The 26986-nt window shown below is 36.6% G+C and overlaps 1 protein-coding gene across 6 annotated transcripts in view; it reads right to left on the minus strand.

Moving 5' to 3' along the window:
- The window catches only part of ZC3H18 (zinc finger CCCH-type containing 18), an 85807-nt gene that overhangs the window by 6546 nt on the left and 52275 nt on the right, over positions 1–26986 (minus strand). For 5 of the 6 annotated variants that reach the window (XR_004231631.1, XM_031950154.1, XM_031950156.1 and 2 more), the window contains exons 9-16: positions 25062–25253; positions 24306–24431; positions 18661–18762; positions 11529–11672; positions 10457–10609; positions 7320–7480; positions 5899–6098; positions 3428–3524 (exon numbers count right to left, since the gene is read on the minus strand). Coding sequence is in view for 5 of the 6 variants with exons in the window: in XM_031950154.1 (XP_031806014.1) it covers positions 3428–3524; positions 5899–6098; positions 7320–7480; positions 10457–10609; positions 11529–11672; positions 18661–18762; positions 24306–24431; positions 25062–25253 (1175 nt within the window). In the remaining variant the exon portion in view is untranslated. The remainder of the gene's footprint in view (positions 1–3427; positions 3525–5898; positions 6099–7319; positions 7481–10456; positions 10610–11528; positions 11673–18660; positions 18763–24305; positions 24432–25061; positions 25254–26986) is intronic. The other variant, XM_031950158.1, reaches the window with a different exon arrangement.

Consider the following 26986-nt stretch of genomic DNA (forward strand, 5'->3'; position numbering starts at 1 on the left):
AAACAGAACTCATTTACCTTTCCCCCTAAATCCACACCTCTTCTAATCTTTTAAGTATATGTCAAGTATTGAAAGACTAAGAACTATACCACATCTTTGAATCAGTGCTTTACTGAATTATTTCCACTTTTTTCACATTTCTATTCAGCTGCCAAAGTGATTTTTCTAAAAGACCTTAAAACTCAATAAACTTCAATGATTTCCAATTACCTCTAGGATAAAACATATTTTTTTACAAAAGCAATTAAGGCTGATCACTATGTGGTTTTCTAGCTCTCCAGTTATTATACAGATTACTTCCCATTACAGAGTCTTTGGCCTAGTCTGCTTCACTTCCCATTTATATGCTTTTATACTGGCTGCCCTCCATGACTGGAAGTTACTCCCCATCTTTACTTCTTAAGAGTTCCTGTTTTCCTTCACGATGCAGTTAAATGAAGCCTTCTGAAGGAGTTTTCTCTTGATACCTCAGCTTCTGGTGCCCCCTTTTCCAAAACTACCTTGTTATAGTTTTATATATATTCTATATACTGTTGTTGTTGGTCTTCATTCTTAAAGAGGACTAATTTATTTCAGGATGGTGATGTTTTAATTTGCAAGTGACCTGGACTGAAATGAGACAGGACTGTGTGAAGTCACCAGCCTCACTCCCCTCCAGAGCTGCCTGGGTCCACTGGCAAGACACAGATCAAGATGACTGCAATACACATCCATCCATCCATCCATACATACATAAAATATTGTCTTTCTCATTAGGATATAAGCTCCTTGAAAGGAGGGACTTTCATTTTTGTCTTTTTATCTACATTGCTTAATTTTGTCAATCTCCCTAAGCTACTACTTCACTATTATTATTTCTTTCTTCTCAGCAGAAGACTCTGGGATCTCTGTAGGGAGTTTATCACCCTATTCTAAAAATCCATCACCTTCTTTTGCTCAGCTCTCTGAGGGAGAGGTTAAAGCTTATCCCTTTACTTGTGTTCTTGATCCTATCTACCACTGTCTTCTCTGACAACTCACCCTTCTGATTACCTTTCCTCATTCATCTTCAATCTCTCCATTCCTATTGCCTACAAACACAACTTTTCCCACAAAATCCCGTCACTTGACCTTGCCACCTCAAGTCATTAGTCTACCCCACAGGGCAGGGCAATGGAAATAATATTAGATTTGGTTTTAGACAAACCCCTTTTTATCATTTTCCATATCTAGGTTTCAGTTTAATTTTCTCCAAGTCAGGGAACTGAACTAGATGAATTCCAAGGTCTCTTTTTACTATAAATCTATGACCTTATTGCTTTTATAGTCAAATTCTCAGGAAAAGTTATTTGTGCTAAATTTTCTTTCCTGCACTTTTAATTCTAGCTTCTATCTATCTAGCATCTGATACCACCATTCATCTAAATTATTCTCCCCAAGATTTTCAATGATCTTTTAGTTGCCAATACCTCTTAGTCTGTATCTTATGTAAGCTCTCTGAAATTCCCGACACCTTTTCCCCTGGAAACTCTTATTCTGTGATATTGTTACTATTTCCACCTGCCTGAGTATTCCTCAGTTTAATTCAATGGCTCATTCATTCCTGCTACCTACCAAAAGATATCTGTCTAGGCTCTCTACTCTTAGGTTCTCTTATCTTGATATATTCTCTCATGGCAATCTCATTTTTTTTTTTTTTTTTCTATGAATCTATCTCAGATCAAGGACTAATATGATCAAAGCAATTAGCTCTTAGGGAACACAAGAAATACATTTTCCTTCTCAGAGATAGGAACAATAGCAAAAGGAACTTTTAGGTATGAGATGAGAAGAGGAATCTCACAATGAACACTCTCAATTTTCCCAGAAAAGCAGGTGAAGTTTTCTGCAGAAGAAGAAGAAAGGGGTACCTTAAGGAGAGAAGATGAGATTTGCAAGAACCACTACGGGGAGTACAAGACAGTGATATCAGCCAAAGGAGAAAAAAAGATTACAGCAGTGAGGGCCTGTCTGAGATCATGTAACAAATCTGTAGTAGACTCAGTTGGCAAGACTGTGTGACTTTCCAGTGGTGCTTGGCAGTAGATAGGTTAAAACTGAGGAGCCAAAGAAATGGTGGAGGTAATGGTTGAAATTTGGTAAGGTGTGAGTGGCAATTGGCAAACGGGCAAATGATCTGAGGAGGGATAAAGAGGAAAAGGAGCAAGCATTCATGAATACTTTTGTGTCCCAGACACAATGCTAAGACAAACAGGGGGCGGCTAGGTGGTGCAGTGGATAGAGTACCAGCCCTGAAGTCAGGAAGACGAGTTCAAATCTGGCCTCAGACACGTAATACTTCCTAGCTGTGTGACCTTGGGCATGTCACTTAATCCCAACTGCTTCAGCAAAAACAAAAACAAACCTTTACAAACAAAAGACCAAATAAGAGGCTAGCTAAGTCATCTGTACCAGGTCACAGAGTGCTGAGGCTAACTCTGATTCTAGAGTCACCCTTCCAGCCCATGCCCCATGTATCCAGGGAGTGAAAGGAGTTCAGTGACAGCAGCTGAAGGCTTAGAAGAGGCAACGAAGGGCAAAGATGGGTCTCTTCCTCCTACTGGAGTAGGATGCTAGGGCCCAGAAAGAAGTTGCACTTAGGACTGAAGGTAGCCGAGGAGGTAGGGGTAGGGGGAGAGTATCTTCTAGAGGCCAGATTTGCTTGAGAATAAGAAGAGTCTGAGAGGAGACTAAGATGTGATGAAGTTTGTGAATGACAGAAAGGGTGAAGACAGAAGGTCCAGAATTCATTTGAAGCAGATGAACTTGAGAGGAAAGAGAGGAGGTTTTTGTCAAGGTGGCCTGGGGTTCTTGATCACAGGGAATTTTGTTATTCAGTCCTATTTCAGTTGTGATTTCTGTGCAACCCCATTTGGTGTTTTCTTGGCAATGATACTGGAGAGATTTGCCATTTCCTTCTCCAATTCATTTTATAGATGAGGAAACTGAGGACTATACTGGTAGGAAGAATTAAAGAGCAGATTTGAACCCAGGAAGAGGAGTCTACCTGACTCCATGCCCTAGCTGCCTTTCAGAGTATTAGCAAGCACATTTCTTTCTGAGGGCAGAACTGTCTTACTTTTTAATCTGCATCCCCAAGGGCCGAGCACAGGGTACACACAAATAAATGTTCACTGATCTCTGAATACAGGCAAAAGCTTGAGGGCAAGAGTGGGAATGGAAGGTGATGTGTGTAACTTAACGGAGGAGCTATTCTAGTTGTTATCTTCATAAGTAACTTGCCTTCAGGACCAGGAGGCAGCACATTTTTGAGCTTTATTAAGTCTGGCTCTTACATTTTTGCAGTGAGAGTGGAAAACCCAAAGTTGTGCCAAGACTAGACAGTTGGACCGGATCCATAAAATAAATTCTCTCTTCAATATTCAGATGACAATGTGGTGATTCTTACCTCTTTCAGGAGATAGGTTAGCTCGTTTTGCTGGAGGAGAAGTTTGTCTGTCCTTGTCTGATGGTTCATATCTTTTCCTGCTTCCTTTATCAGCTGCCTAAAATGAAAAAGAAAATAAAGCCAAAGACTGCAGAGAAACTCTGGGTAAGACTCAATTAAAAAAAAAAGAAAGAAAGAAACAAGAAACCCAGCAGTATTTAATAATGGAACTGTCTTATATTCAGAGCAATACTACCAACAGAGTCACTGCTCATCTCCAATGGACATTACCGGGCCTCTATGGGTCTTTGTCCCCTATCTTTAAACGCATAGGAAAGAATTACAAAATACTTTCTATTTCAAGAGGGTATTTTGAACTGGAACACAAAGTTATTCACTTGATCTAAATAGTACATAAATTACTGATGCATGACAAGACATGAATGGCTTTCAAAGTGTGGACTAGAGCATGTGGTTTTGGATTGGACCTGGGATTTCATTGATGATGGGAGAGCTCAAAATAGGGAACTTGCTCTACCAATTGAGATTTAGCAAGTGCTAAAGTGTTAACAGTTTATACAAAGACGTACAAATTAAACTCGACATATAATAAGGCCTATACATTTTTATATCTTTAAAAATCTCTTATTATGTATGGCCTGCTTTTGCAGCAATTCCCTGTCCTAAATGATATGGCACTAAATTCACAAGATTTTGATGTATATGTTTTAATTCATCAAAAAACAAAACAAACACCCCCAAAAACTCAAAACTTTTGTCACATTAGATATTAAACAGACTTTTGATAAAGTTTGTTTTTTCCACGTCTAGATTTGATTCTCAGCCACAAGTTTTCAATAGAGCTTAAATAAGATGAGTTTTTAGGACACTGAAGGATGTTTATCTCTTATTCTTGGATATTTGTATTAACCCTTTGTGAGATGGAGCACAGTGCAAGACTATGTTTGATATATCCCATCTCTATTTAAAACAATTTTGCATTTTAGAATCTATCATTCCTTCCAGGCCTACTGGAGATAAAAAAGAACAAAGTCCCCCAAACACGTTTTGGAGTGGATGTTTTATAATCTGTTTAAAATGGCCCAATCTTACCTGCATGGATTTTTTCTGAAAATAGTTTTGGTACAGCCTTGAATGAAAAAGTGAATTTCATCAGAAAAGTCTACCTTTTCTCAATCTTGAGAACTGGACACACAGCTTTTATATTGTTTTTACTCATGACAAAAGGTTTTTCTTCACAGGAATAGTGAGTAGCTATTTATTTTTAAATTATTCTTCCTATTTTTCCTCCAAGTTCAGGAAGCCTATACTAGATAACAGAGGAATGAGTAATAAAATTTCCACTTGCCAGGTCCTTCTAAGGTCTTTGCCTTTTAAGTCTAACGGTCTCAGTTCTTGCTGGTGTTTTCCATTTTTAGCCTCATTTTGCTTAAAGCTTCTGGGTGATTGATCTTGGCCTTGAAGATCAATTAAAGGTCTGACTTCTTTACATCAACAGCTATTATGCCATCTCTAATACTCATTGAAGTATTTATTTTTATTAAAAGCTACAACTTTTTCACATTTCTGTTCTTTAAAATAATAGAAGTAAAAACCACTGAAGAGAACAATGAAATGTGTACACAGCATGACATGTAGGACCCAGTACAAAGAACTAAGTAGAGCTTCATCTGATCCAGTGTAGACAGTTTGTCAGAGCAGTACACATATATCACACCTCTGCTTTGATGAAAACATCAAAATCATTTCTAGTCCTAAGTAATTTGCACACTAGTATTGTCTAAGAGGTCACTCAGCCAGTCTAAGTCAAAGGGGGAACTTGGATCCAGGTCTTTCAAAGACATGAGTGGTGGATCCCAGGAATGGCAGGAGGGGTTCCAGGGCACCCACAGGCTTCCCTATAAGATGCTATCCTTGAGAGAGGTTAAAAGTTTCTTTATTGTTCATTTTAGGGACTTTTAGGGAGCTTCAGTCTTTCTGATAATTAATATGGTGATATATCTACAATTTACAAAGATAATTCATAGCCCTATTTTTATAGAACATTTATTTATTCACTCAATATTTCATGTTTCCCCTCCAGTCAATACACCTAGTTGTGGAGTCACTGGACAGACTTTTTCTCCCTGGGAATTTCCAAGTCTCATTACTAACATAAAAGTCTTCCTCTTGGCACATTCTCCAATTTCTAAAAATTGTCAAGAAACAAAAATGCAGTTTGACTTGGAAGTATCAGTAGTAAAACCATCAACTCTTAATCATCTGCATGAATCCTAGACTCCCAAGTTCATGGGAGTAGAAGCCATTTCTTGCTATCTTGATAGGTTTCCATTTTCTCTCCTAAAAGTAGGAATATGGCTCTTTTAGGCATATTAGTGAAATTTTTTTGTTACTGATATTCCTCTTCTTCCTTTTCCCTCCCATTAGCAGATTATCAAAAGGGGCTAATATCCTTGCTCTATAGGGCTTACCTTATTTAATAATGTCAGTTTGATCTCTTTGTGAGCGCTGAACCCTCCTTGTTGAGGTTGTGGCGGGAGCACTTGTTGGGGAGGTGGTGGCTGCTGGGATGATTTACTACTGGCTGCAGGTTTTGTGGATTTGGGGGGCTGTGTGGGTGCCTCCCTTTTCCGCTTCTCTTCTTTAACACTGTCTTCTTTTTTCGACTTTCCTGTTAAATGACAATTTCTCAGAGTCAATCACCTGCTGTAATCTCTTCTTTTGGGTTATTTTTGGGGTAATGTAGTTAATGGCAGGAAACATATACAATATGTGGTTGCAGACTACTAGTATTAATATGAAACCAGCAACCTTTCTATATGTGCTGATTGGTTTCTATATGGTAGCGGAAGTGGTAAGTGTATCTTCACCATGGAATGTCTACTATGGGTGGACTCTAGCAGAGGTAGGATTAGGGGGCAGTTAAGACTACAAAGAAGAACGTGTGATTATAACTGAGAGACAACTCAGCGTAGTTGTCTTTGGTGTAGCCTCTTGACACACACTGGTGGTGAACTCTTTTGAGACCATGGGCTGCAAAGTAGGCTAGATGGAAACAAAAGTTTCCTCACTAGGTGTTCCCTGTATCTCTGAAATTATAGGTTTGGACCAAAAAACCCGAAACAAATCTTCTAAACACATTCATCTTCCTTATAGCCAGTGCAGCGAATTATTCCAGAAGAGGCAGGTCCCTGTCCTCAAGAGGCTTACTATCTAGTATATAGATTACAAAAAGATCACAGGGTAATAATATATCTACTGCACAGCATGTGAAAGTCTATGTGAGATCCATATAAAGCACTATGAGTTTACAGAAAGAAGATACCATTCTGGCCAAGAGATTGTGTCCTTTCCTCACTGCCCCAGCCCCCAAATATAAATTCATATTTATAATTATCAAAAATAGGCTGGGGCAGCTAGGTGGTGCAGTAGTTAGAGCAGCAGCACTGATGTCAGGAAGATGTGAATTCAAGTTTGGCCTTGGACACTTAATACCTCCTAGCTGTGTGACCCCTGGGCAAGTCACTTAACCCCAATTGCCTCAGCAAAAAACCAAAACCAAAACCAAAAACCAAAAAACAAACAAAAAATAGGCTATAGTTTTCTATAGTGTTTTTCATTCCAGAATGAGCTAAAGGAAGAAAAACTGGTAAGAAAATAAGTGATACATCTTTTTATCTCAAAATTTAACTTGAAGGCTTTCTTTTCTACCACTGAGAAAGACATTTAACTTTAATTAAGAGTTAACTAATTTCCTTGACCCTGTATCCATGAGTGAGCCTGAGTCACACTCAATTTCCTGGATACCTCAAAAATAGCAAGGGACATTCTCTGGGGAGGTCCAATCTTCTCAGAAGAGGAATCAGCACAAAAGCACCACATGCATTAATACCTTTCTCCTTCTTCGGCTGGGCAGGCGTGGGAGACCGGGAACTGGCCGAGGAAACAGGACTGGCCAGATCAGCATACATGTCCTCTGAATCGGCACTGCGAACAGAACTGCTACTTGACGTGGCACTGGAGATGGAGGAGACGCTGCTCACACTCAGGGACCTAAAACAGATACAGAAATCCATGCACCACCAAAGGGACACGGGATTGCAGGAGAGAAGCAGGAGGGGGAAAGCAAAGGAAGAGGGTGCACAGGTGGAGACTGGCTGCTTCCCTACTGCTGACCAACCTGCCCAGGTCTGCCTATTCTCAAAGGTCCTTGGTGCACTGGCCCCTGCTAGCTGTTGTGCTGTACTTCTCCTCCCTGCTGTGGCTGAAGCCCTAAAGAGGTCTTCCCTCCTTTCTTTACTCCCTGAAGCCAGGCCCTGACCTCTTCATTCCACCAACCTTGTTCTCCTCAGAGTAATTACCAATGATCTTTCGCCAATCCCTGGTCTTCTTGACCTCTCTGCCACCTGATATCACTGATCACTCTCTTCTCTCTAGGTTTCCAGGACCTGTCTCTCCTGGTTCTCCTACACTTCTGACCACTTCTCAGTCTCTTTTGTTGGATCATGGCCTATAATCACAGATGTCCCCCAGGGCTCTGTCCTGAGTCTTTTTTTTTTCAGCAGGTGAACTTATCAGTTAACATGGATTTAATTATCACCTCTCTTTGAAGATCCTCTAGTCTATTTAACTAGTTTCTCACCTTCCAGCTGACACTTCCCTAATAGACATCTGAAATTCGCCATCTCTACCTAGGAGACATTTCAGTTTCATCACCTACAGGTATCTTAAGCTTAGCATGTCCAAACGTGAATTCATTAGCTTTCCCCCAAACCTTACCTGTCCCTATTAGGACTGAGGGTACCATTACCTTGCTAGTGACAAAGGCTCTCACTCCCTACCTTCTACCCCCAATCCAATCTGTTGCCAAGTACTGTCTATTTCACCTTTGAAATATCTCTTTTCTCCTTTGACACTGTCACCACCTTGGAGCAGGCCCTCATCACCTCATGTTGCACTACTGCAAAAGCCTGATGGTTGCTTTCTCTACCTTAAGTTCCTCCCCACTTCAATCCATTTTATACTCATCAAAATGATCTTAAAGTACATGTCTGACTATGTCATTTTTCTATTCAATAAACTTCAATGGCTCCCTGTTAACCTCTACCATCAGATATATAAAATTCCATTTAGCATTCAAAATCTATCACTTGTCTCCCCCCTTCCCCATCTAGTATCATTATATTCTAACCTGCCCCTACATATTCTGTGAACTAGAGACACTAGCTTCCTTTCTGTTCCTTGAACAAAATCCTCTTGTCTCTAGACTGGGCATTTTCACTTGCTGTCATTCTTCTCATCATCTCTTCTTCCTGACTACCCTTGACTTTCTTCAAATTCCAGCTGAAATGCCTCCTTCTACAGAAAGAAATTCTTTCCCAATTCCCTTTATTTCTGTCGTGCCCTTCCTTTGTTGATGATTTCCAATTTATCTTGTCTGTACACAGCAGTTTACATGTTGTCTCCTTCATTAGCTTGTGAGCTCCTTGGGAGCAGGGTCTTTACTTTTTTGATTTTGCACTGTGCCTGGGACATAGTTGGCCTTAATGAATATATTTACTTATTAAAAATTATAAATATTTATTAAGTGCCTACTAGTCAAATGGCTACTCAACAACAATCCTAATTCCCACTGTTATTTTCTAAGGGATATATGGGCTCAGAAATGTAGGATTGAGAAATAATAGAATCTTCTGTCAATTGACTAAAAGGGCTGCCTGTCCAAATAACAAAGAAATGACCAGAATCTGGTGTCTTTGCATGTAATACATGCATGAATAAAAGAGATCCTCCTCTGGTAAACCGAAATGTACAAAACAGGGAAAGACTAACCTACAGAAAAATGAAAAGCCAAATCAGGGATCATTAATACACTAGATTTGAAGTCAGAACTGAGCTCCTATTAACTCTAGGAAAGTTGATCTTGAGTAATCATTAAGTTTCTGATCTAATACAAAAATGGCTCACAAATCAAGTTACTTCCTTATCTCTCTGTCCCCACTTTCCTCATCTGTGAAATGAGTTAGACTAAATAATGTTTTAAGTCCCTCTCAGCTCTAAAATTCCATGAGCTGAGAATCAAACCTGATAAACATGTAATTGAAAGGCACAAAAGGGTATTTTAAAGAAGTAGTAAACTATAACAACAGACACAGAAGTTTTTAAAAGTGGTTGTGGTGGTGTTAAATATCATGTTTTATATCTTTCCAGAGAAAATACCTACCTGAATTTCCTAAGACCATCAGTAAATGAGTGTGGGGAAAGGGAAAGAATCACATTTAAAAACCAAATAGACTATGTGCCTAGGCCAATAAAGAAAATTTTAGGTAAGATAACATAAACCACCCCACTGCCTGGCACACTGAGAAGTATTTTAAATTTATTGATGGCCAAGTCACTCATACTCATTGTGGTTTGATCTTTTCCCTACAATGGTATTAAAATTTATTTTGCAGATCTTTCTTCTCTGTCAAGTGTTTCCTTTCAATGCAGAGCTTCCTTAAAGATTCACTAATTCTCAAAGTCTCACATTGCAAGCTATCAACTTTCCACCTGGAGAGACTTCAATAAAGAAACTTTCTGGAATTCAATAATGTAGTTTCAGATGGCCTGCCTCTACCCATCTTTCTACTAGCCTTTGCTGGATATAGAGAAAATACCAATTCTTCAAATTCTCTCTTAAACTGGAGAGTATGAGATCAGATCTGGCAATTTCACCCAATTGTTTCAGGGAGAAGTACAGGACATCAACTATCAGTCTACATTTTCTAATTTTACTACATAAATTTAAAGCACTTCCTTTCTATGTTAGACATATATTCACTTAGAATATTATTCATCTCTAAAAAGAACAGAATTATGTGTGTGAACTTTCTTTTTAAAAATTAAGACTGAATTTCAGAGCTGTTTTCTAACAGTGTAGCAGCCTTCAACTGCCCCCAGGATATTTTCAAACTTACAGGTTTTACTAGTAATTGGTCCCAGAATACCTCAGGGAGAAGGAAGCTAACACTTGGCTTAACTTCTTACCGGGACTTCCTGGACCCTGATGGGGAGGGAGAAATAGAGGCAGAAGTTGATCGGGAATGGGACCTAGAGAGAGATCTTGACAATGACCTGGATCGGGAACTAGATCCGCTATAGCTACTGGCACTGCCGCTGATGCTGCCGCTGATGGTCCGCCTGCAACACAATCAGACATTCCATTAGAAAGGATTAAGGCCAATTTCTCTCTCTGCTGTGATGAGGCTACTAACTTATCAGAGACAAACAGCTCCAAACCCTGGCTCACACAAATAAACTTCTTTTGATATGTTAAGGGCCCATTTGAACTCCATTTTCTTTATGGAAAAAAAAGAAAATCTCAGTGACAGCTCATGTCAATTCTGAAAAAAAATTGACCATTCTCATGGTCTATCACCACAGTAAACTTGTTTCCATGGAAAGAGACAGAAGTTATTAGATAGAAAGAGACCCTACTGGTCACTACTGTGCTACATGTTCAATTCCACATGTTGAACCTGTGAACATAGAACACTATTTTTAGTAGTAAAAAGCAAGACGACATGGCCTGTCTAAAGACTAAACTTTCAACCTTCGCAGCATTATTCCATGCTCTTAAGTAATAATAATAATGACGACAAATAGCAACAATAGTGGTGATAAAGTGCATGTTCCTTAAAAATTTTGTTTTTAAAGTACTTTTACAGATTACACATCCATTATTTCATTAAACCTCCATAACTACCCTGTCATATAGGCAAAATAGCTCTCATCATTTTACAGAAAGACAATAAGGTGCAGGAAGCTGAGGACTTGACCAAGGTTAAAAAGCTAGTCTGTGGTGTAGTAGGAACTAAAGCCCAAGCCTCTTGCTTCAAAATCAAATGGGTCATTCTACTAAACCGGAATATCAAGTTTTCCAAATTCTTTTTGTTTATGGGAAGACTATCTCTACTTGTTCAGGAATTCTAATTTTAATCCCTATCATGCTGCTTCTGGAGTTTACCATTTTCTGGTTTGTGTTGGAATAACCATTGGGACTGCTCCTGCATAGCATTCACAAACTTTAGTGTCCACAAAGAAAGCACAATGACCTCACCTCCTGGGTGGGGTTCTGGTTGGGCGGTCCTTCCTTCTGGCTTCTCTGTTATCTCCTGGTTTGGTTGGCTCTGCTGCAGGTGTAATGGTTTTAGTGGACTGTGGGGGCACGGGAGGGGGAACTGGCTTTTTCAGAGACTTCTCTCTAAAAGGTAAGAATTAAAATATCAATATTACCAGTACCAAAGATTTTACTCTCTGAACAAAATTCCCGAAATGTAGTCACATCCAGAGTTAGGTATGACAAAAAGCATAATCGTAAGAGTTTTATTGCTTCAACTCAATGCAACATGATATACTAGTAACACAATGTGTCAATGAACTTTCCTATCACTTTGAAGATATTTCATCTATAACTCCTCTGTCTGAAAGAACAAAATTATTCTAAGAACACTAGGTTCTCCTGTGATTAAAAAGTCAAATGAGTTACACTGATTATTTCTTAAAGACTTCAAAGAGAAGGGTTTATTAAAGTAGTTTAAGTAACCTCACCAAGAGCAGGCTGGTAGCAGACTAGGATCAGAGAATGCTGGGGCTGGAAGGGAGTTTGGGATTCACCTGGACTTAATTTTAAAGCTGACCCCAGGTACAAGAAGGAGTTTTCTAGCTTGCCAAAGGCCATTAAAAAAAAAGAAAAACTTGGTTGAAAGTATTTTGGGAAGATGGCAAAAGTCAGAAAGCTTTCAGCTCCCCAAATTTCTTGAACAAAAAACAAAAACCACCCCCCCCCAAGAACATCACCTCAGAACAGCAAAAATAAATTAAGACAATCTGAGAAGACCCCAGGAAAGATCTGGTTTCAGAGGCAGAGATTTGGCCTGAGAGAAGTATAAACACCTCTAGGCCCACTCTGCGGAATCAACAAATAAGCCCTGGGAGCAGCTGGGTAGAGAGGCACCCTCAGCTTTAGAAATTTTGACTTTGCAAAGAGTGTTGGTGTTTGATAGTTGAGTAGTAGACTAAAGGACCATCTAAGGCACGGGTCCTTGAAACTATAGCCCGCAGCCAGATGCGGCAACTGAGGAAGATTATCCCCCTCACCCAGGGCTATGAAGTTTCTTTATTTAAAGGCCCACAAAACAAAGGTTTTATTTTTACTATAGTCCAGCCCTCCAACAGTCTGAGGGAAGTGAACTAGCCCCCTATTTAAAAAGTCTGAGGACCCCTGATCTAAGGGATACCAAGCACACCTGTGATGACCAGAGGCATCCTGGGCTGTGGTTGCAGGGAGAGGAGCTAGCATACCTGATTAGAGCAGTAATGAAGGGTAGGAACGTGCAGGAGAGCAGAGTCCCTAGTTTCAGTTCCAGGGAAGAGAAGACATCTATAGTTTGTAGCCATTGGAAGGACTACAGGACTAAGGTCTGTGATGTAGGACTGGCGAACCCAATACAGACCTCAGAAAAAGAAGGATCCTGAGACTTGGGACATTATTTCCTACACCTTGGATCTACAACTTGATTAAACTAATAGATGCTAAAAACAAAATAAAACAAACAAAAAAATGAGTACACAAAGGAGACATACCTTAACCATAGATAACTACTATGAGAATAGAGAAAATTCAGGTTCATACCCAGTTCCTAAGCACAAAAAATTCTTGGAAGAACTTTAAAAATCAAATGAGAGGTCAAGGAAAAATTAGAAAGAAAAAAAGAACAATCCAAGAAAATTATGAAAAGAAAGTCAATCAACTTGAAACAGAGAATTAAAAACTTAAGAAAAAATAATCCTTGAAAACTAGAACTGGGCAAGGGGAAGCTAATGGAATTCTAAGATAGCAAAAAATGAAACAAAATCAAAAGAATGAAAAATTAGAAAGGGAAAGTAAAATATCTCATCAGAAAAACAAGTGATTTGGAGAATACATGGAGGCAAAATAATGTAAGAATAGTCAGATTTTCTGAAAATTATGATAAAAAGAATCTTGATGCAAGATTACAAGAAATTATCAAGACAAACTGCACTAAAGTTCTAGAATAAGAAGAAAAAACAGAAATAGAAAGAAAAAAAATCCATCAATCACTACATGAAAGAGATCCCAGGAGAAAGGCTTACAGAGGTTTCAAAGTTCTCATCTTAAAGAGAAAATATTGGAAGCAAGAAGGAAAAACAACTTAAATATCATGGAGCTACAATAAAGATTACAGAAGATCTAGCAGCTACCATTTGAAAGACCATATGTCTTGGAATACTGTATTTCTTTTCTTTTGTTAATACTAGCTTTTTATTTTTCAAAATACATACAAAAATAGTTTTCAACATTCACCCCCACAAAACCTTATGTTCAAACTTTCCTCCCTTCCTCCACTAGACAGCAAAATAATCCAATATAAGTTAAATATGTGCAATTCTTCTAAACATATTTCCACATTCATCCTGTTGTAAGAAAAATCAAATCAAAAGGGGGAAAAATAAGAAAACAACAATAACAAAAAAGTGAAAATACTACGCAGTTATCTACATTCAGTCTCCACAGTCCTCCCTCTGGATGCAGATGGCTTTCTCCATTACAAGTATATTGAGATTGCCTTGAATCAATTCATTGTTTAAAATAGCTAAGTCCATCACAGTTGATCACCACATAATCTTCTTGTTGTGTATACAATGTTCTGGTTCTACTCACTTCATTTAGCATCATTTCATGTAGTCTTTGCAGGCTTTTCTGAAATTAACCTGCTCATCATTTATTATAAAACAATAATACTATATTTCATAGTGCAAAAGAACTGAATTTACAACCAAGAGAAACTTAACCAGCAAAGTTAAATATAACCCTTAGTGAAAAAAAGGGACATTCATATTTCTGTGACAAAATCCCCAGAACTTCAGGAAAAATTTGACATAACACCCAGGAAAACTATAAGATAAACATTAAAGGCCAATTATAAGGATCTCAATAAGGTTATTGTTTACTCCGTGTATTTGAAAATGTTAGCAATACCCTTAAGACTACCATTATTTGGGTAGGTTGACAGAAAGCCTTGGGCTTAGCTGAGTATGATGGGGTGACTCCAGAAAAATAAACTGTGTAAGGAGAGATAAGGGGTAATTATCTCATACAAATGAGGCATAAAAAGAAAAATTGACATAGAAGAAGCTAGTAGTATGGATAGTGTTGGAGCCTTATTGGGAATGGGTTAAAGGAGGAAACACACACACACACACACACACACACACACGCACATAACAAATCTAAATTCAGAAAAAAATAAGAGGTCAAAGGCATGGAGTAGGGCGGAAGGATAAGAGAGGGACTTTTAGAAAGCTATGTAGGGTAATAAGAGAGCAAGATAATGGGATGAAGTAAAATAGTGAAGTAAGGAGAGATATGGTAGGAGGAAGTATACAACAAATAATTGTAGCTTAGAATATGAATGGGACAAATTTACCCATAAAACAGAAATGGAAAACAGGGAGTAAAATTTAGTATCTAAAAAAAGCAGGGATAATAAGATGAAGTTATGAGTTAAAACAGATTTAATCATAAGTGAAACGTACAGAAAATACAATATATACAAGCAATATTATTTAATTTTGTTTTAGACCATTTAAACTACTTAGCATAAAACACCCAAGTGTCTACCTGCCAAAACAGAAACAAAACTATATGAACATAAACATAAAAAATTTCTTATACAAATAAACTCAACTCTCAACTGAATAATAATTATGGATAGGTAAAAGTCAATATAATTTTTAAATGACAATTTTACCTAATCTACTTATTCAATGTCACCTCAATTAAATTATTTATTTTATTGAGTTAGAAAATATAGCAACAAAATTCATTTGGAAAAACAAAAAGTCAGGAACTTCAAAGAAACTAGGGGAAAAAAGACATAAAATATAGCAGCAACAGATCTTAAACAGTGTAAAAAGGCTAATTTTGATCATTTTAAATTAAAATTTTCTTCTACAAATAAAACCCATGTAGACAAGCATAGACAGAATGGAAAAACTTTGGGGGAAAACTTTCTCAAACAGTCTCTCAGATAGGATGTGAATGGATTGCTGTGGTGTAGGAAATGATGAGCTGGTTGATTTAGAAATACATGGAAAGCCTTGGACCCATGAAGGGTCCATGAAGGAAGACTACTATCTGCCTTCAGAGAAACAGATAACAGGTGAAAATAAGTATAGTACAGTCCTTTTTAAACACACACACACACACACACACACGTATACACATACGTTTATAGATATCTATGCATATATATTCATGCTTAATTATAAACTTCTTTGGGGTGGGGAGAAAATAGGCTAAAAACTGCACAGTAGAGAACAAAAGAAAACCAAAAAGGAAGCAAAGAAAAGCTGGAAAGCTTTGAAAAAAAAGTAATATTCATTTTATAGGTTTTCTTGAAATGAAAATTGTTTTATAGTGAATGCTCTCTTATAATCTCAATATATACATGACATTTTTTTTCCTTTTCTCATTTTGTATTTAAAAAAAAAATTTTTTTTTTCCATATAAAAAAGCTTGTTGGTATCAGAGTTGGTACTAGAACTTAATTCTGACTCTTGGACCAGAGCTTTTTCTACTCCACCATGCTGCTTCTCAAAAATCAAAGTGCTTACATATGGTTGATAGAACTATGAATTTCAACTACTTTGGAAAAAATAAAAGAATTATATGAAAAAAGCAATCAAGCTGTATTAAACTGACAAAGTAATCCTACTTGTGGTCACAAATTCCCAGGAGATTAAAGACAAAGTTTCAATAGATACTATCCTAGTCACAGGACCATTTATGATGAGGTAGTATGGTTGCACAGATAGAGCTAACTCTCAGAGTCACAAAGACTTGAATTTGTAAGAGCTCTGGGACTAGGTGAGTCATAAACCCTCTCAGTAGTATCTCATAGCAATTATCTAGAAGAGGCAGTATAATACATATGAGGTGTGTTCTGACTCTGGAGTCAAGGAACTTTTGCTACTTATTAACTGTGTGACCACGACTTTCTGGGCTTCACTAGCACTACTAAGACACAGGGTTTAGACTCTGGAGGTGCCTCCAACTCTAGACGCATGATCCCAAGACTAGGTAGTAGAGCAATGGCAGAACTGTACCTGATCTGAGTTAGAGAAGGGAGTTTCCTTATAAGGTCCCTATTTTCATGAAATCACAGATTTCAAGTTCAAAAAATGATCGATCTAAGTAATTCAGAGAAACATGGAAATTATTTGTATGATTAGAGAGTGAAATTAGGAAAATCATAATGACTAATACTACTGTAAGCAATATAAAAACAAATAACATCCATAAAACTTTAAAGACTGAAGGCCTATGAAGGTAAGCCTCACAGCCTCAGTAGTATGTGGAACACATACCCAGTCTGGATATACCATTTCTGTTTGGAGAGTGGTGCTAAAACTGGTCTGGTATGTATAGACGCTTTCTCTGTGTAACTTCCTAGGGATTTGTATCTATGAACTAGACTGCTTTGACAAGAGTTTAAGCAGAATTGTCACTTTTTCCAAAAAAAACCCTTTATTTTATCAAACACGTGTAGCCAGAATGCTATGAACAATGTGAGGAAAATGAGCTCCCTTTCAGCTGCAGGTGAGGTTAGAGAAACCTATCCCATCAACATATGTTGTTTTAAATTTTAAATCTACCATGGATGCTATGCCAGGCAATGGGGTTTGAAGACAGATACCAATGTAAATTATTCTCCTAGTTCTGCTCACTTCACTTTGCTTAAGTTCATGTAAATTGTCCCAGATTTTCTGAAATTCCTTTATCATTTCTTACAACACAATGATATTCTATCATATTCACGTACCATATCTTGTTAAGCCATTCCCCAATGGATGGATATCCCCTCAGTTCCCAATTCTTTGCAATCAGGAAAAGAGCTATAATTTGCAAGTTCTTTTCCTCTTTTGGAGTAAAAATCTAGTAATGGTACTGATGAATTAAAGAGTATACAGAATTCGATAACTTTTGGGGCACAGTTCCAAATTTCTTTCCATAATGACTGTCCTTGTCAACTATACTCTACTAATGCATAAAAATAACTTTTCCAATAGCCCCTCTGGCATGTTTCAATTTCACTTTTTTGTCACCTTTGTTAATATAATGGATGTGAACAACTACCTTAAAGTTGCTTTAATTTCTATTTCCAGCATTTCTTTCACAATAGCTATTGACAGCGCATATTTATTCCTCTGAAAACTGTCTATTTATATTCTTTCAAAACCATTTTCAATTGGGGAATGGCTCTAACTAGACTCAGTTCATTTAGAAAGAAAAAAATCCTTTTTATAAGAGAAATTTGCTACAAAGATTCTCTCCCCATTTCTTGCTTCTTTCCCCCCCCCCCACCTTTTGATTTGATTTTTTCTCACATAGCATGATGAATATGGAAATATATTTAGAAGAATTGTACATGTTTAACCTATAATGGATTACCTGTCGTCTAGAGGAGGGGATGAGGGGAAGAGAGGGAGAAAAATCTGGAATATAACGTTTTGCAAAGGTGAATGTTGAAAACTATCTTTGCATGTATTTGGAAAAATGAAAAACAATTAAAAAAAGAATTAAGATGTCACAGAATCAAGATGTCAAAAAATTTTATTTAATTTAGGAGAAATTGAAAAAAAAAGTCTCTTTAACACTGCTTTTGGTTTTTTAGCAGACAGAAGCAACAGATATTTCTACGACATTTTAGAGTGGATAAGATACCTGAGAACAACCCAATAGGAGTAGGTAATTCATTATAAACTAATTTTTAACAGTAATCTAAGCTGGAGTTCAGGAAAACTCTCTTTTAAGAAAAGCCTATTTGCCAATGTAAGAGATACTAAATTATAGAAACTTGCATAAACATGAAAGATTTAACTTTCCTATTTTCACCTGTTAGAATACAGGCACATCTACTCAAAAGCATTTTATTATAGAAATTGGTCACTTTACATTCACTTTCTTGCTTATCCTGTCACTTGATGTCCTGCCATCAATCACAAATATTTAACAGAACTCCATTTTATAAGACTTTCCTTCTTTATGAATCTCCTTCCATAATCTCAAACACATAAGAAAAAAGAACAAATTAGTTGGAAAAATAGGGAAACTGATAATTCTTCTAAGAACTTTTTTGAGTAAGTAAAAATCTCTCCAAACTCACCCTTTTCCAGCAGGTGGAGCAGGCTCTCCTTTAGTTTTTATAGAAGGTTTGTGTGGGGATGGTGTTGGCGATGGAGAAGGGGAAGATGAAAAAGACCGAGACCTGGGAAGCAAAACAATAGGGAATGGCCATCAGGGACAAACATGGCATAAATACATATAATTCAAAAGCACAATTGTTAAAATAATTACCATGCTACATGCCTTGCAAAATGTAAGCTCATGTGAAGGGTTAACATTTTGCTGAAGCATTTAGGCTAGACTTATGGAAAGATACTAATTATTTATTAGTAGTTGGAAAACTTCATGAATCTTTTCTCCACACTGCAGATCACTTTTGTTTTCAGTTTTTTTTTTTTTAATATCCCCTAAAATTATAGTGGGAGAACTGCAAGGAATATATCAAAAGATAAAAATAAGTTAAAAATATTTGATGGAATGCAAATGAGATTTATGGTAGTAGTTATAGAAACAGTTGTTAAAGATGAGGACCCTGTGCTTATGGAGTTTAAAATCTATTGGCCATATGGAGAGAGAAGGTAGAAATATAACACCAACTCCTAAAAACATTTAATATGGAAGGAGTGAAGAGATATAGAGCAGAAGGGTGAAGCATTAGGTATTTTAAAATGGAAGGGCCTGTGGCAGCATCACTATTTGACTGAAATCCCTCTCTTTTTCTTTAGTTTAAAAGTCTCCAGAATCCTTCTTTTCTCTAACTTCCCACTAAAAATGCCTTTGTCTCTGCTAACCTAATTTACTGTGATAAGATTCTAAGTGGTCTTTGATGCCTTCAGTCCATCTTGTCTTCATTTCATTTCTCACAACACTGCCCCAAGAAATCTTACTGTACTATTCTGATAATGTCGCTCTTCAAAAAGATTCAATGGTCCCACATTGTTTACTGAATTAAGAATAAACTTGGCCTTTTAAGGACTGGCACAAGTTAGTTCCAACCTAGCTTCCCAGCCTTATCCCATAATACCCACATAAACGTACGCTATAATCTAGAATCTAAATCATTCTGCATCCTAGTTTTAAAACACAAATGATAAAGAGATTAAAGCTGGAGAGCTCATGTAGTCTAAAGCTCTCATTGCACAGATAAGATTAATGTTAGCCCACAGAGAGGAGTGATTTGCCCAAAGTCACAAAGGTCTTAAGTGATAGAGAGCATGGATTTAATTTATAGGCTTCCAAATCTAGTGCTTTCTGTTCTAGCCCCAGGCTGCCTCCTGATTCCTCCTTTTCCCTCCTCTTTTTTTCAAAGGCTCAAGTGTAGTTCCTACCTTTTCATCAAAGGCTTCCCTGACTGAATACCCATGCTCATCTCACTTTCCACTACCTCCAAGGTGGAGACAGGAATGTGTGATACAGTGGGAAAAAACATTGATTTTAAGTTCAAAGGCTTGGATTCAAATCCTATGGACTTCTAGGATATACTAAAATTATGGATTCCATAATTCCAATATTCCATAAAAGGACCATCTTTAGGTCAGTTTCCTCCTCTGTAAATGAGGAGTTTGAATCAGAAGACCTTGATGATCCTCATATTTATATTTCTAGTGCTTTATGTGCCCCCACAACTATTGGTTGAAGGAATGAATGGATATGAGTTCTGTATCAGATCTGGAAGGATACAAATGGCTGAGGAGAAATGACTTGTATGGTGGCAATGGTGGGAAGAAGCTGGTTTTCTGTGGAAGATCATCTGGCTAGACTAGTGCAGAACTTGGACCAGTGAAGGGATTGGGGTGGTGGTGGTGGGGGAACAGGCTTGGGGTGTGAAAATGCATCAAAGCTGTGACGAAGTTGAGATATAAAACAAGGAATGGGATGATGGGCAGAACTAAAAGTAGCCTTAAAACTCCATTCCATCTCCCACATTTTACAGATGAGATAACTGAGGCCTCTCTAGAGAAGAAATCACAAAGGTACTAATGGGCAAAGATGGAATTTGAATGAAAGTCCTCTCATTCCAAATTTATCACTTTTACCACCATGCCACAATGCTTTTTCAATAAAGAAAGGACATGAGAAAGAAGTGTTAAAAAAATTATTTTATCATGTGGAGACAGTGGAAAACAGGGAAAATATCTGAAAACTAGCAACTCCACAAAAATGACAAACTCTGTTTTTGACAAGATAAATTTAAGATATTAGTGGATTATTCGTCTGGAAATATCCTACAGGCAAATGGGGACATCAGAATAAATAAAGGGAGAAATGGGTGGTTAAGCTGAAAATGTACTTAAGGTTTGAGGGTCACTCAAAAGTCATTTCCTGGACTGAGAGCCCCTTACGCTAGTGAATACTAAAGAGCCCAAAGAAGATTATTAAAACAAACCAATCAAAACAGGTAAATGTTTTGTGGGACTCATGTCATCAATGAAGCAAATGTCTAATATGCTTGTATTACATTTTTCCTTATTAAAATCTGTCATGCAAATATTTCAACATTTTCTGTTAACTCTGGAAGCCAAACACAAAAAGGATGATTATAAACTAATTACTACTATACATCCATGTAGAACAGTAAAGTTTTCTTTTTTTAAAAACTTTCAAGAAACTTAATGATCCAATTCCATAACACTATTCACTGAATATTAGTTATATGATAGAAAATATTTATAAAATGATTCACTAGGATACAAATTCATTATTTTTTTAATAGAGTGGGAAGGCCCAATGATAGTAAGTTACAGTATGTTATTACAGTTGAACGCAAGAGTATTACTTTTGTCTTTCTTCTAAACCTGTAAGAACTTATTTCATAACAAATTACCTACTTGCAATACACAATCTTTCAAAGAAATCCATCACCCCCATTTTCAAAAATGACAAATTAAGAAGAAAAAAAGAGGAAAGAGGGAAGCAAGAAGTACTCATCATTCTTGAAACTTTCTCTCTGACAAACTAAGTTGTACCAGGATTGTTTAAGTTGTCACTCATCAATTATTTGGGAAACAACTACTAGCATTTTTCTTCAAAGGCATATAACATTTTCATGTAACTGCTAAGATTTTAATGTTTAAATCATGGGACTTATTAGGTTTACAAATAAAATCATTTCTGGTACAGAGGTTTCAATAGTTGTGTTTGAGTTTAATTAAAATTGGATTCAAGAGCTGGGATAAAACTTCCAAATTACATGCTTCCAATTTTGTCATCCCATTAAATGTATTCTGGCTAAACTCAACAGAAAAAGGGAAGCTCCTCTGTTCTTATGGTTTAAACTGCCACCTGCACAAAATTACATCCAAATGTATTTCTCTGGCTTTTCTGTCATCACCAACAGTATTATTTTCCTTCCAATTCTTCTATTGGGCCTTCAAGGTTTTCTATTAAATTAAATTTCTCAAACAAATCAAACTTAGCACATAATTTGCTTGTTTCTATCACTGTCTTTCCACATACCAAGGCACCACCACTCATTATTCCAAAAGACTTGCCTGTTATTCCTAACTTACTTTCCTGAGGAAGTATTTCCTGGGTTAACATTATTTCCTGAGTTAACTATAATTTTAATACTTCTTCACATTACAGATTATTATGTACATGTTTATACTCATCATTTATATTCATTTGTATGAGATTTTGATATATGTTTGAGGTTCACCAGTGGGTAGAGTCACTCATAGTTCATAGCTAGCTTTTTCTGGAAGCATCAAATATTAGTGAAATGTCATAAAGCAAACTACTTTTTTGGAGCAGAGTTTTTTCTTTTGTCAAGTAGGGAGATGGGCACTTGCTATGTTTACCATGAAGAATAGGTGAGGCAATCAAATGAGAACATTGTTAATGTGATATAAAAATGATAAAACACCACAGATATACCAGAGTATTTTAACATTCTAGATGATCTGGAAAAGTCTTTTTCCACATACAAATGTATATTGTATGAATCTCATTTTCAGATTCATGAGGGCACAAGCAATATTTTCTAATTCCTGGACCAAAATTGTTTATCCAATTATACCTAGAAGAATGGTCAGGTCATAGTAGGTGTTCAAAAATGTTTGAAATTTTTATTTATACGCATTATTTCTCTGTGCAAAGTTATATGATAATATAACTTTCCTTCAGTAAGGAATCTGTTAGAACTTTGTTATTCCATAGCCTTAGGAATCATATATCAATCAGAATTGAGAGCATTAAAGGCTTTATACAACAATAATTTCCAATAATAAAGTTTCACAAGGAAACCATGGGGAAAAGGAGGAAAAGCATCATTCCTCCAAAAGCTAATATTAAATTGTTTTAAATATACTACTTAATGAACTTTAGCTAAGAGTAGTATATTCTAGTTATTAGTAAATATAAGGGTGAAGCAATACTATTTCTGTTAGGTTTCCTAGCTCATGGTATATTAATAATATGATCTGCTTCCCAGTCCAGGATAGAATCTAAAACAGAAGCTGCTTGCATGTGGAGCCCAACTCACCCATTCAGTACAGAAAGAAAAGGGCTGGGTTTAGTTAGAAGAATGTCTCTGACACTTGCTGCTGGGAAGAAGTTTGGGCAAGTTACTTAAATTCTCCACACCTTACGTTCCTCACCTGTGAATGAAGAAACTGGACTAACTGGCTTGTAAGGTACTTTCTAACTCTAAAGTCAGTGATCTTAGAAGCCCTTCCTACTGTTAGCCAATCTTCTCCAAATCTGTGATTAGTTACATAAATAAAGGAGAAAAGGAGAGTTATGCTGAATACAGAAACACTTTGTTAGTAAAGTGTGAGACAGTGTCAGAATCTGTTTATTTATGAAAATGCAGTGGGGTTTAAGCCTGAGATGATCTGTGAACAGTTGAGGTAGTTGTTAAAAGTAAAAAAGTAGAAGTACAAAGGGGAAAGGCAATTAAAGAAGTATAGAGCTTTAAGCATTTGGTGAATGTAGTTCATTTAAATTTCATTCAGTTCTGACTTATAAGCAAATGAAAACAAATGGCTAAGTAAAATTTGGAATGGAATGTTAACAATTAAAAAAAAACAAAACAAGTTCAACAGCAGTTCTAAAAGAGGGAATTGTCTAAACTTTTAGTAATAAATACAGATTACATTTTGGTGGTTGGAGAAGCCCAAAACTGGGGTATGTGCAATGGCCAGCTCATTTATTATACAGCTCCTAATTTGTTTGAGGGTCTAGCTCAATTCCATCATACTAGGAAAATATACTGAAACTGGTATTTCTAGAAAAACAGTTTATGTTTTCATTTTCATTTCATTTATCAAAACTTACAATTATATTCTATTCCATTTAGTCTTAGGACATATTAATAACTTTTAAAACATAGCATTCAACATTTTATAGTTAACACAAATCATTTCAAAGCAATCAAACATTTAGCAGAAGAATATAGCCTACCTACCTGAGACAAGGAGACAGAGACCCTCCATGGAGAGCAAACTACCTTGACCGGAATTTAGGAATTATTAAAGAAGTACCCTGGTTGACTGCCTTTGTTGCGAGGGTACATGGGGAAAGAGGCCCCCAAACTGTAAGTAACCAAGGCCCCAACTGAAAACTGTATAAAAATAAAGTCGTTCAACACAAAGTCCACAGATTGCCTTTGACCCGCTTCCATCTCTTTTTCCAGAAGAGCAGGGAGGCAGTAACGCTGGAGAGCACTGGCCAAAGAAAGTATACCTGGATCTGCTGCCTGAGAATGAGCTGTGTCTAGAAGACCGACTAGAATAGGAGCTGTAGGATGAGGACCTGGACCGGGATCGTGAGGAGCCAGAACCAGAGTATGACGATGAACGAGAAGATGACCTAAAAAAAGAAAGGGAGGAAAAGCATTCTATTAACTTAAGGAAAATTTGGTTACTTAACTTTGTTAACTCAGTTTTGAGAATTCTCTCTCAAAATTATGTGTTCCTTCTTCCATTTAGAGATTCAGCCAAATTCATTTTTATAATTTCTTTTTTTCTGGCATTGTGAATAGCTTGTCAATGTCTTCTCATCTGTCTTACCTGTCCTGTCCCCTTCCCCCTATCTAGAATCTTAGTATTTTAAATGCTTTCTCATAAAAAGCATTTAATTTCACCATTCTGACACGCTGAATTTCCACCAGCTATCAAAGACTGGCCTTAAAGGTACAAGAGATCCATTGGTTTTTTTGTTGTCTTGCAAAAATGGTTCTATGTGGCTATTACTTTCATTTTACTCCATAAAACACCTCAGATTATTTACAAATTTTGTATATCTGGAAATTAATTCTCACCTTTTTCTATTTTCATTGGGAAACAACTTCATGTAAGTTTCATTCACAATAAAAACTAGTCCAAAACGAAAACACAGCTATTATTAATAACAATAAAACAAAATATCTAAAGAATATAATTCAGGAATTTTACTGCACTGTATCCTAAACTTCACTTTCCTTCAAAGTGCTCTTGTTACCTGGAGGAATTGGATGCAGATGCTGATGAGGCAGATGTTTTTCGACGCCTCCGTGCACGGCTTGGAGAAACTGATACACCAAGTTTCTTTTTAGGGGACTTAGATCGTCGCCAAGGATCCTTCCATTCATCTGCTCTTTTCACCTGTGGGCCAGTTGATGTGGTTTCCTTCTTTGGTGGCTCAGGTTGACGGCTGAAAACATGTACATACCAATTTTAATAAAGAACAGAGTTCTCTTGTTATCATATGGAACTGAAGTTCCAAAGCTACAAGAGCATTCTGTCTAATAAATGTCTTCTAATCAATTTATCATCTAGCTTTTTGGTAAGAGAACAACTTTGTAAATAAAAGGCAAAGATATCTAGAAGCAAACAGGCACTTTCTCTTGGGGGAAAATGATCTTTTAATGGAAGATTCATTCACTCCACTGAGCAAAGTAGTGTAAGACTCCCTTATGTCTTTTAACCCAATGCAATAAAAAAGTCTGTGTATAACTTAAAAATCCTTCCTTACAAATTTTAAAATACAGAGTATGACCTTTAAAAGATAAATTTTATTACTTCAATAAGCAATAAATATCCTAGTTCAACCATAAAAACAGAAAGATCCTGAAAAAATTATCAGGAAAAGAACTAGGAAACCAATTCATAAAGTATCATGAACATAGACTAGTAAGAAAGATCAAAAGTATTAAGACTGATAAGAAGATATCCCACAAGGCCCTAAATGTAAATTAATCCATATAATCAATGTTGACTTGTATATTATAATGAACTTAGTGGACAATGGTTTGCCAAACTGACTATAATGAAAAATAATCCGATAAAAGCAAATATCTGAAGTGAGACTATCCTGAGCACTTTGTTTCCTATGGTATGAAAGCTCCCCAGGTTTGAATCTGTTCTCCAAATGATTATGTATAGGTCTAGCTGGCTAAAATGGTTCTTACAATTAAAGATGGAGTTGAGGAATACTATTTGAAGAAAGAGTAGATGCCTAGAATATATGACTTTTTTTTTTTGCTTACATTCCAGTATATAAATATATTCTGACAGAACTAGGTAGTACCGATGTTAAGGATAACAGTTCAGAATTCTGGGAAGCTAATGATTACAGATCCCTAAGGAAAAAGTTGTAAGATAATCAAAATTACTTATAGAATATTACATCACATATCAGATGAAGCTTGTCAAGTGAGACAAATGATCAGAACAAAAAAATGTGTATCAGTGTTTCAATTTTTGGTTTTGAGATTTGCTTAGTTAACAGATTTTTTAGTACTCTGGGGACCCAAAATTTTAAAGTATAACACCTGAGTTAACCAAAATACACGTTACCTCTAAAACCAAGAATAAAAATTCCTCTCATCTCAGCTTAAGTCCCTCAACCATAACTATATAACCATACCTGTATTAAAGGAAATGAAAAACCAGCTGCCATTCTGAGAAGCAATTTAAAAGTTTCTTTCACTTTTTTTACTTCTGAGTTATCATCTTAGCTTAAACATTTAAACAGGAAGTTTGTATTTCATAATCAGGATTCCCCTTAATCATTAGAGTATTTCAGTCCAGCTAAATACTAATAACAAAGGGAAAAGGAAAAAAGAAGGGAATTAAAAAAGATAGGATGCTCTTTGCTGTGCCTGTGATTGGTCTTAAAATTTTAAACTTTATGCTATGATAGGAAGAAATGCAAAAAGAAGTTTGGTTTGTCTCCATGATCACAATCATGCCCAGAGAGAGTATTTTAAATTGTAGACAGACTAGTTAATCTAAGTTGTCTATAATTCTTTAGAGTCAACATTTTCACATCATTAAGAATTTCCCTTCTATTCTGTAGTTAAAACTATCTGGAATCCAGATGAATTGGCTGCTTCAACAGTAGCAATGTGCAGCCCAGAAAGTATTTGTGTGCAGTCTTCTCAC

This window comes from Sarcophilus harrisii, chromosome 2 (genome assembly GCF_902635505.1).
Source record: "Sarcophilus harrisii chromosome 2, mSarHar1.11, whole genome shotgun sequence".
Lineage (NCBI taxonomy): Eukaryota > Metazoa > Chordata > Mammalia > Dasyuromorphia > Dasyuridae > Sarcophilus > Sarcophilus harrisii.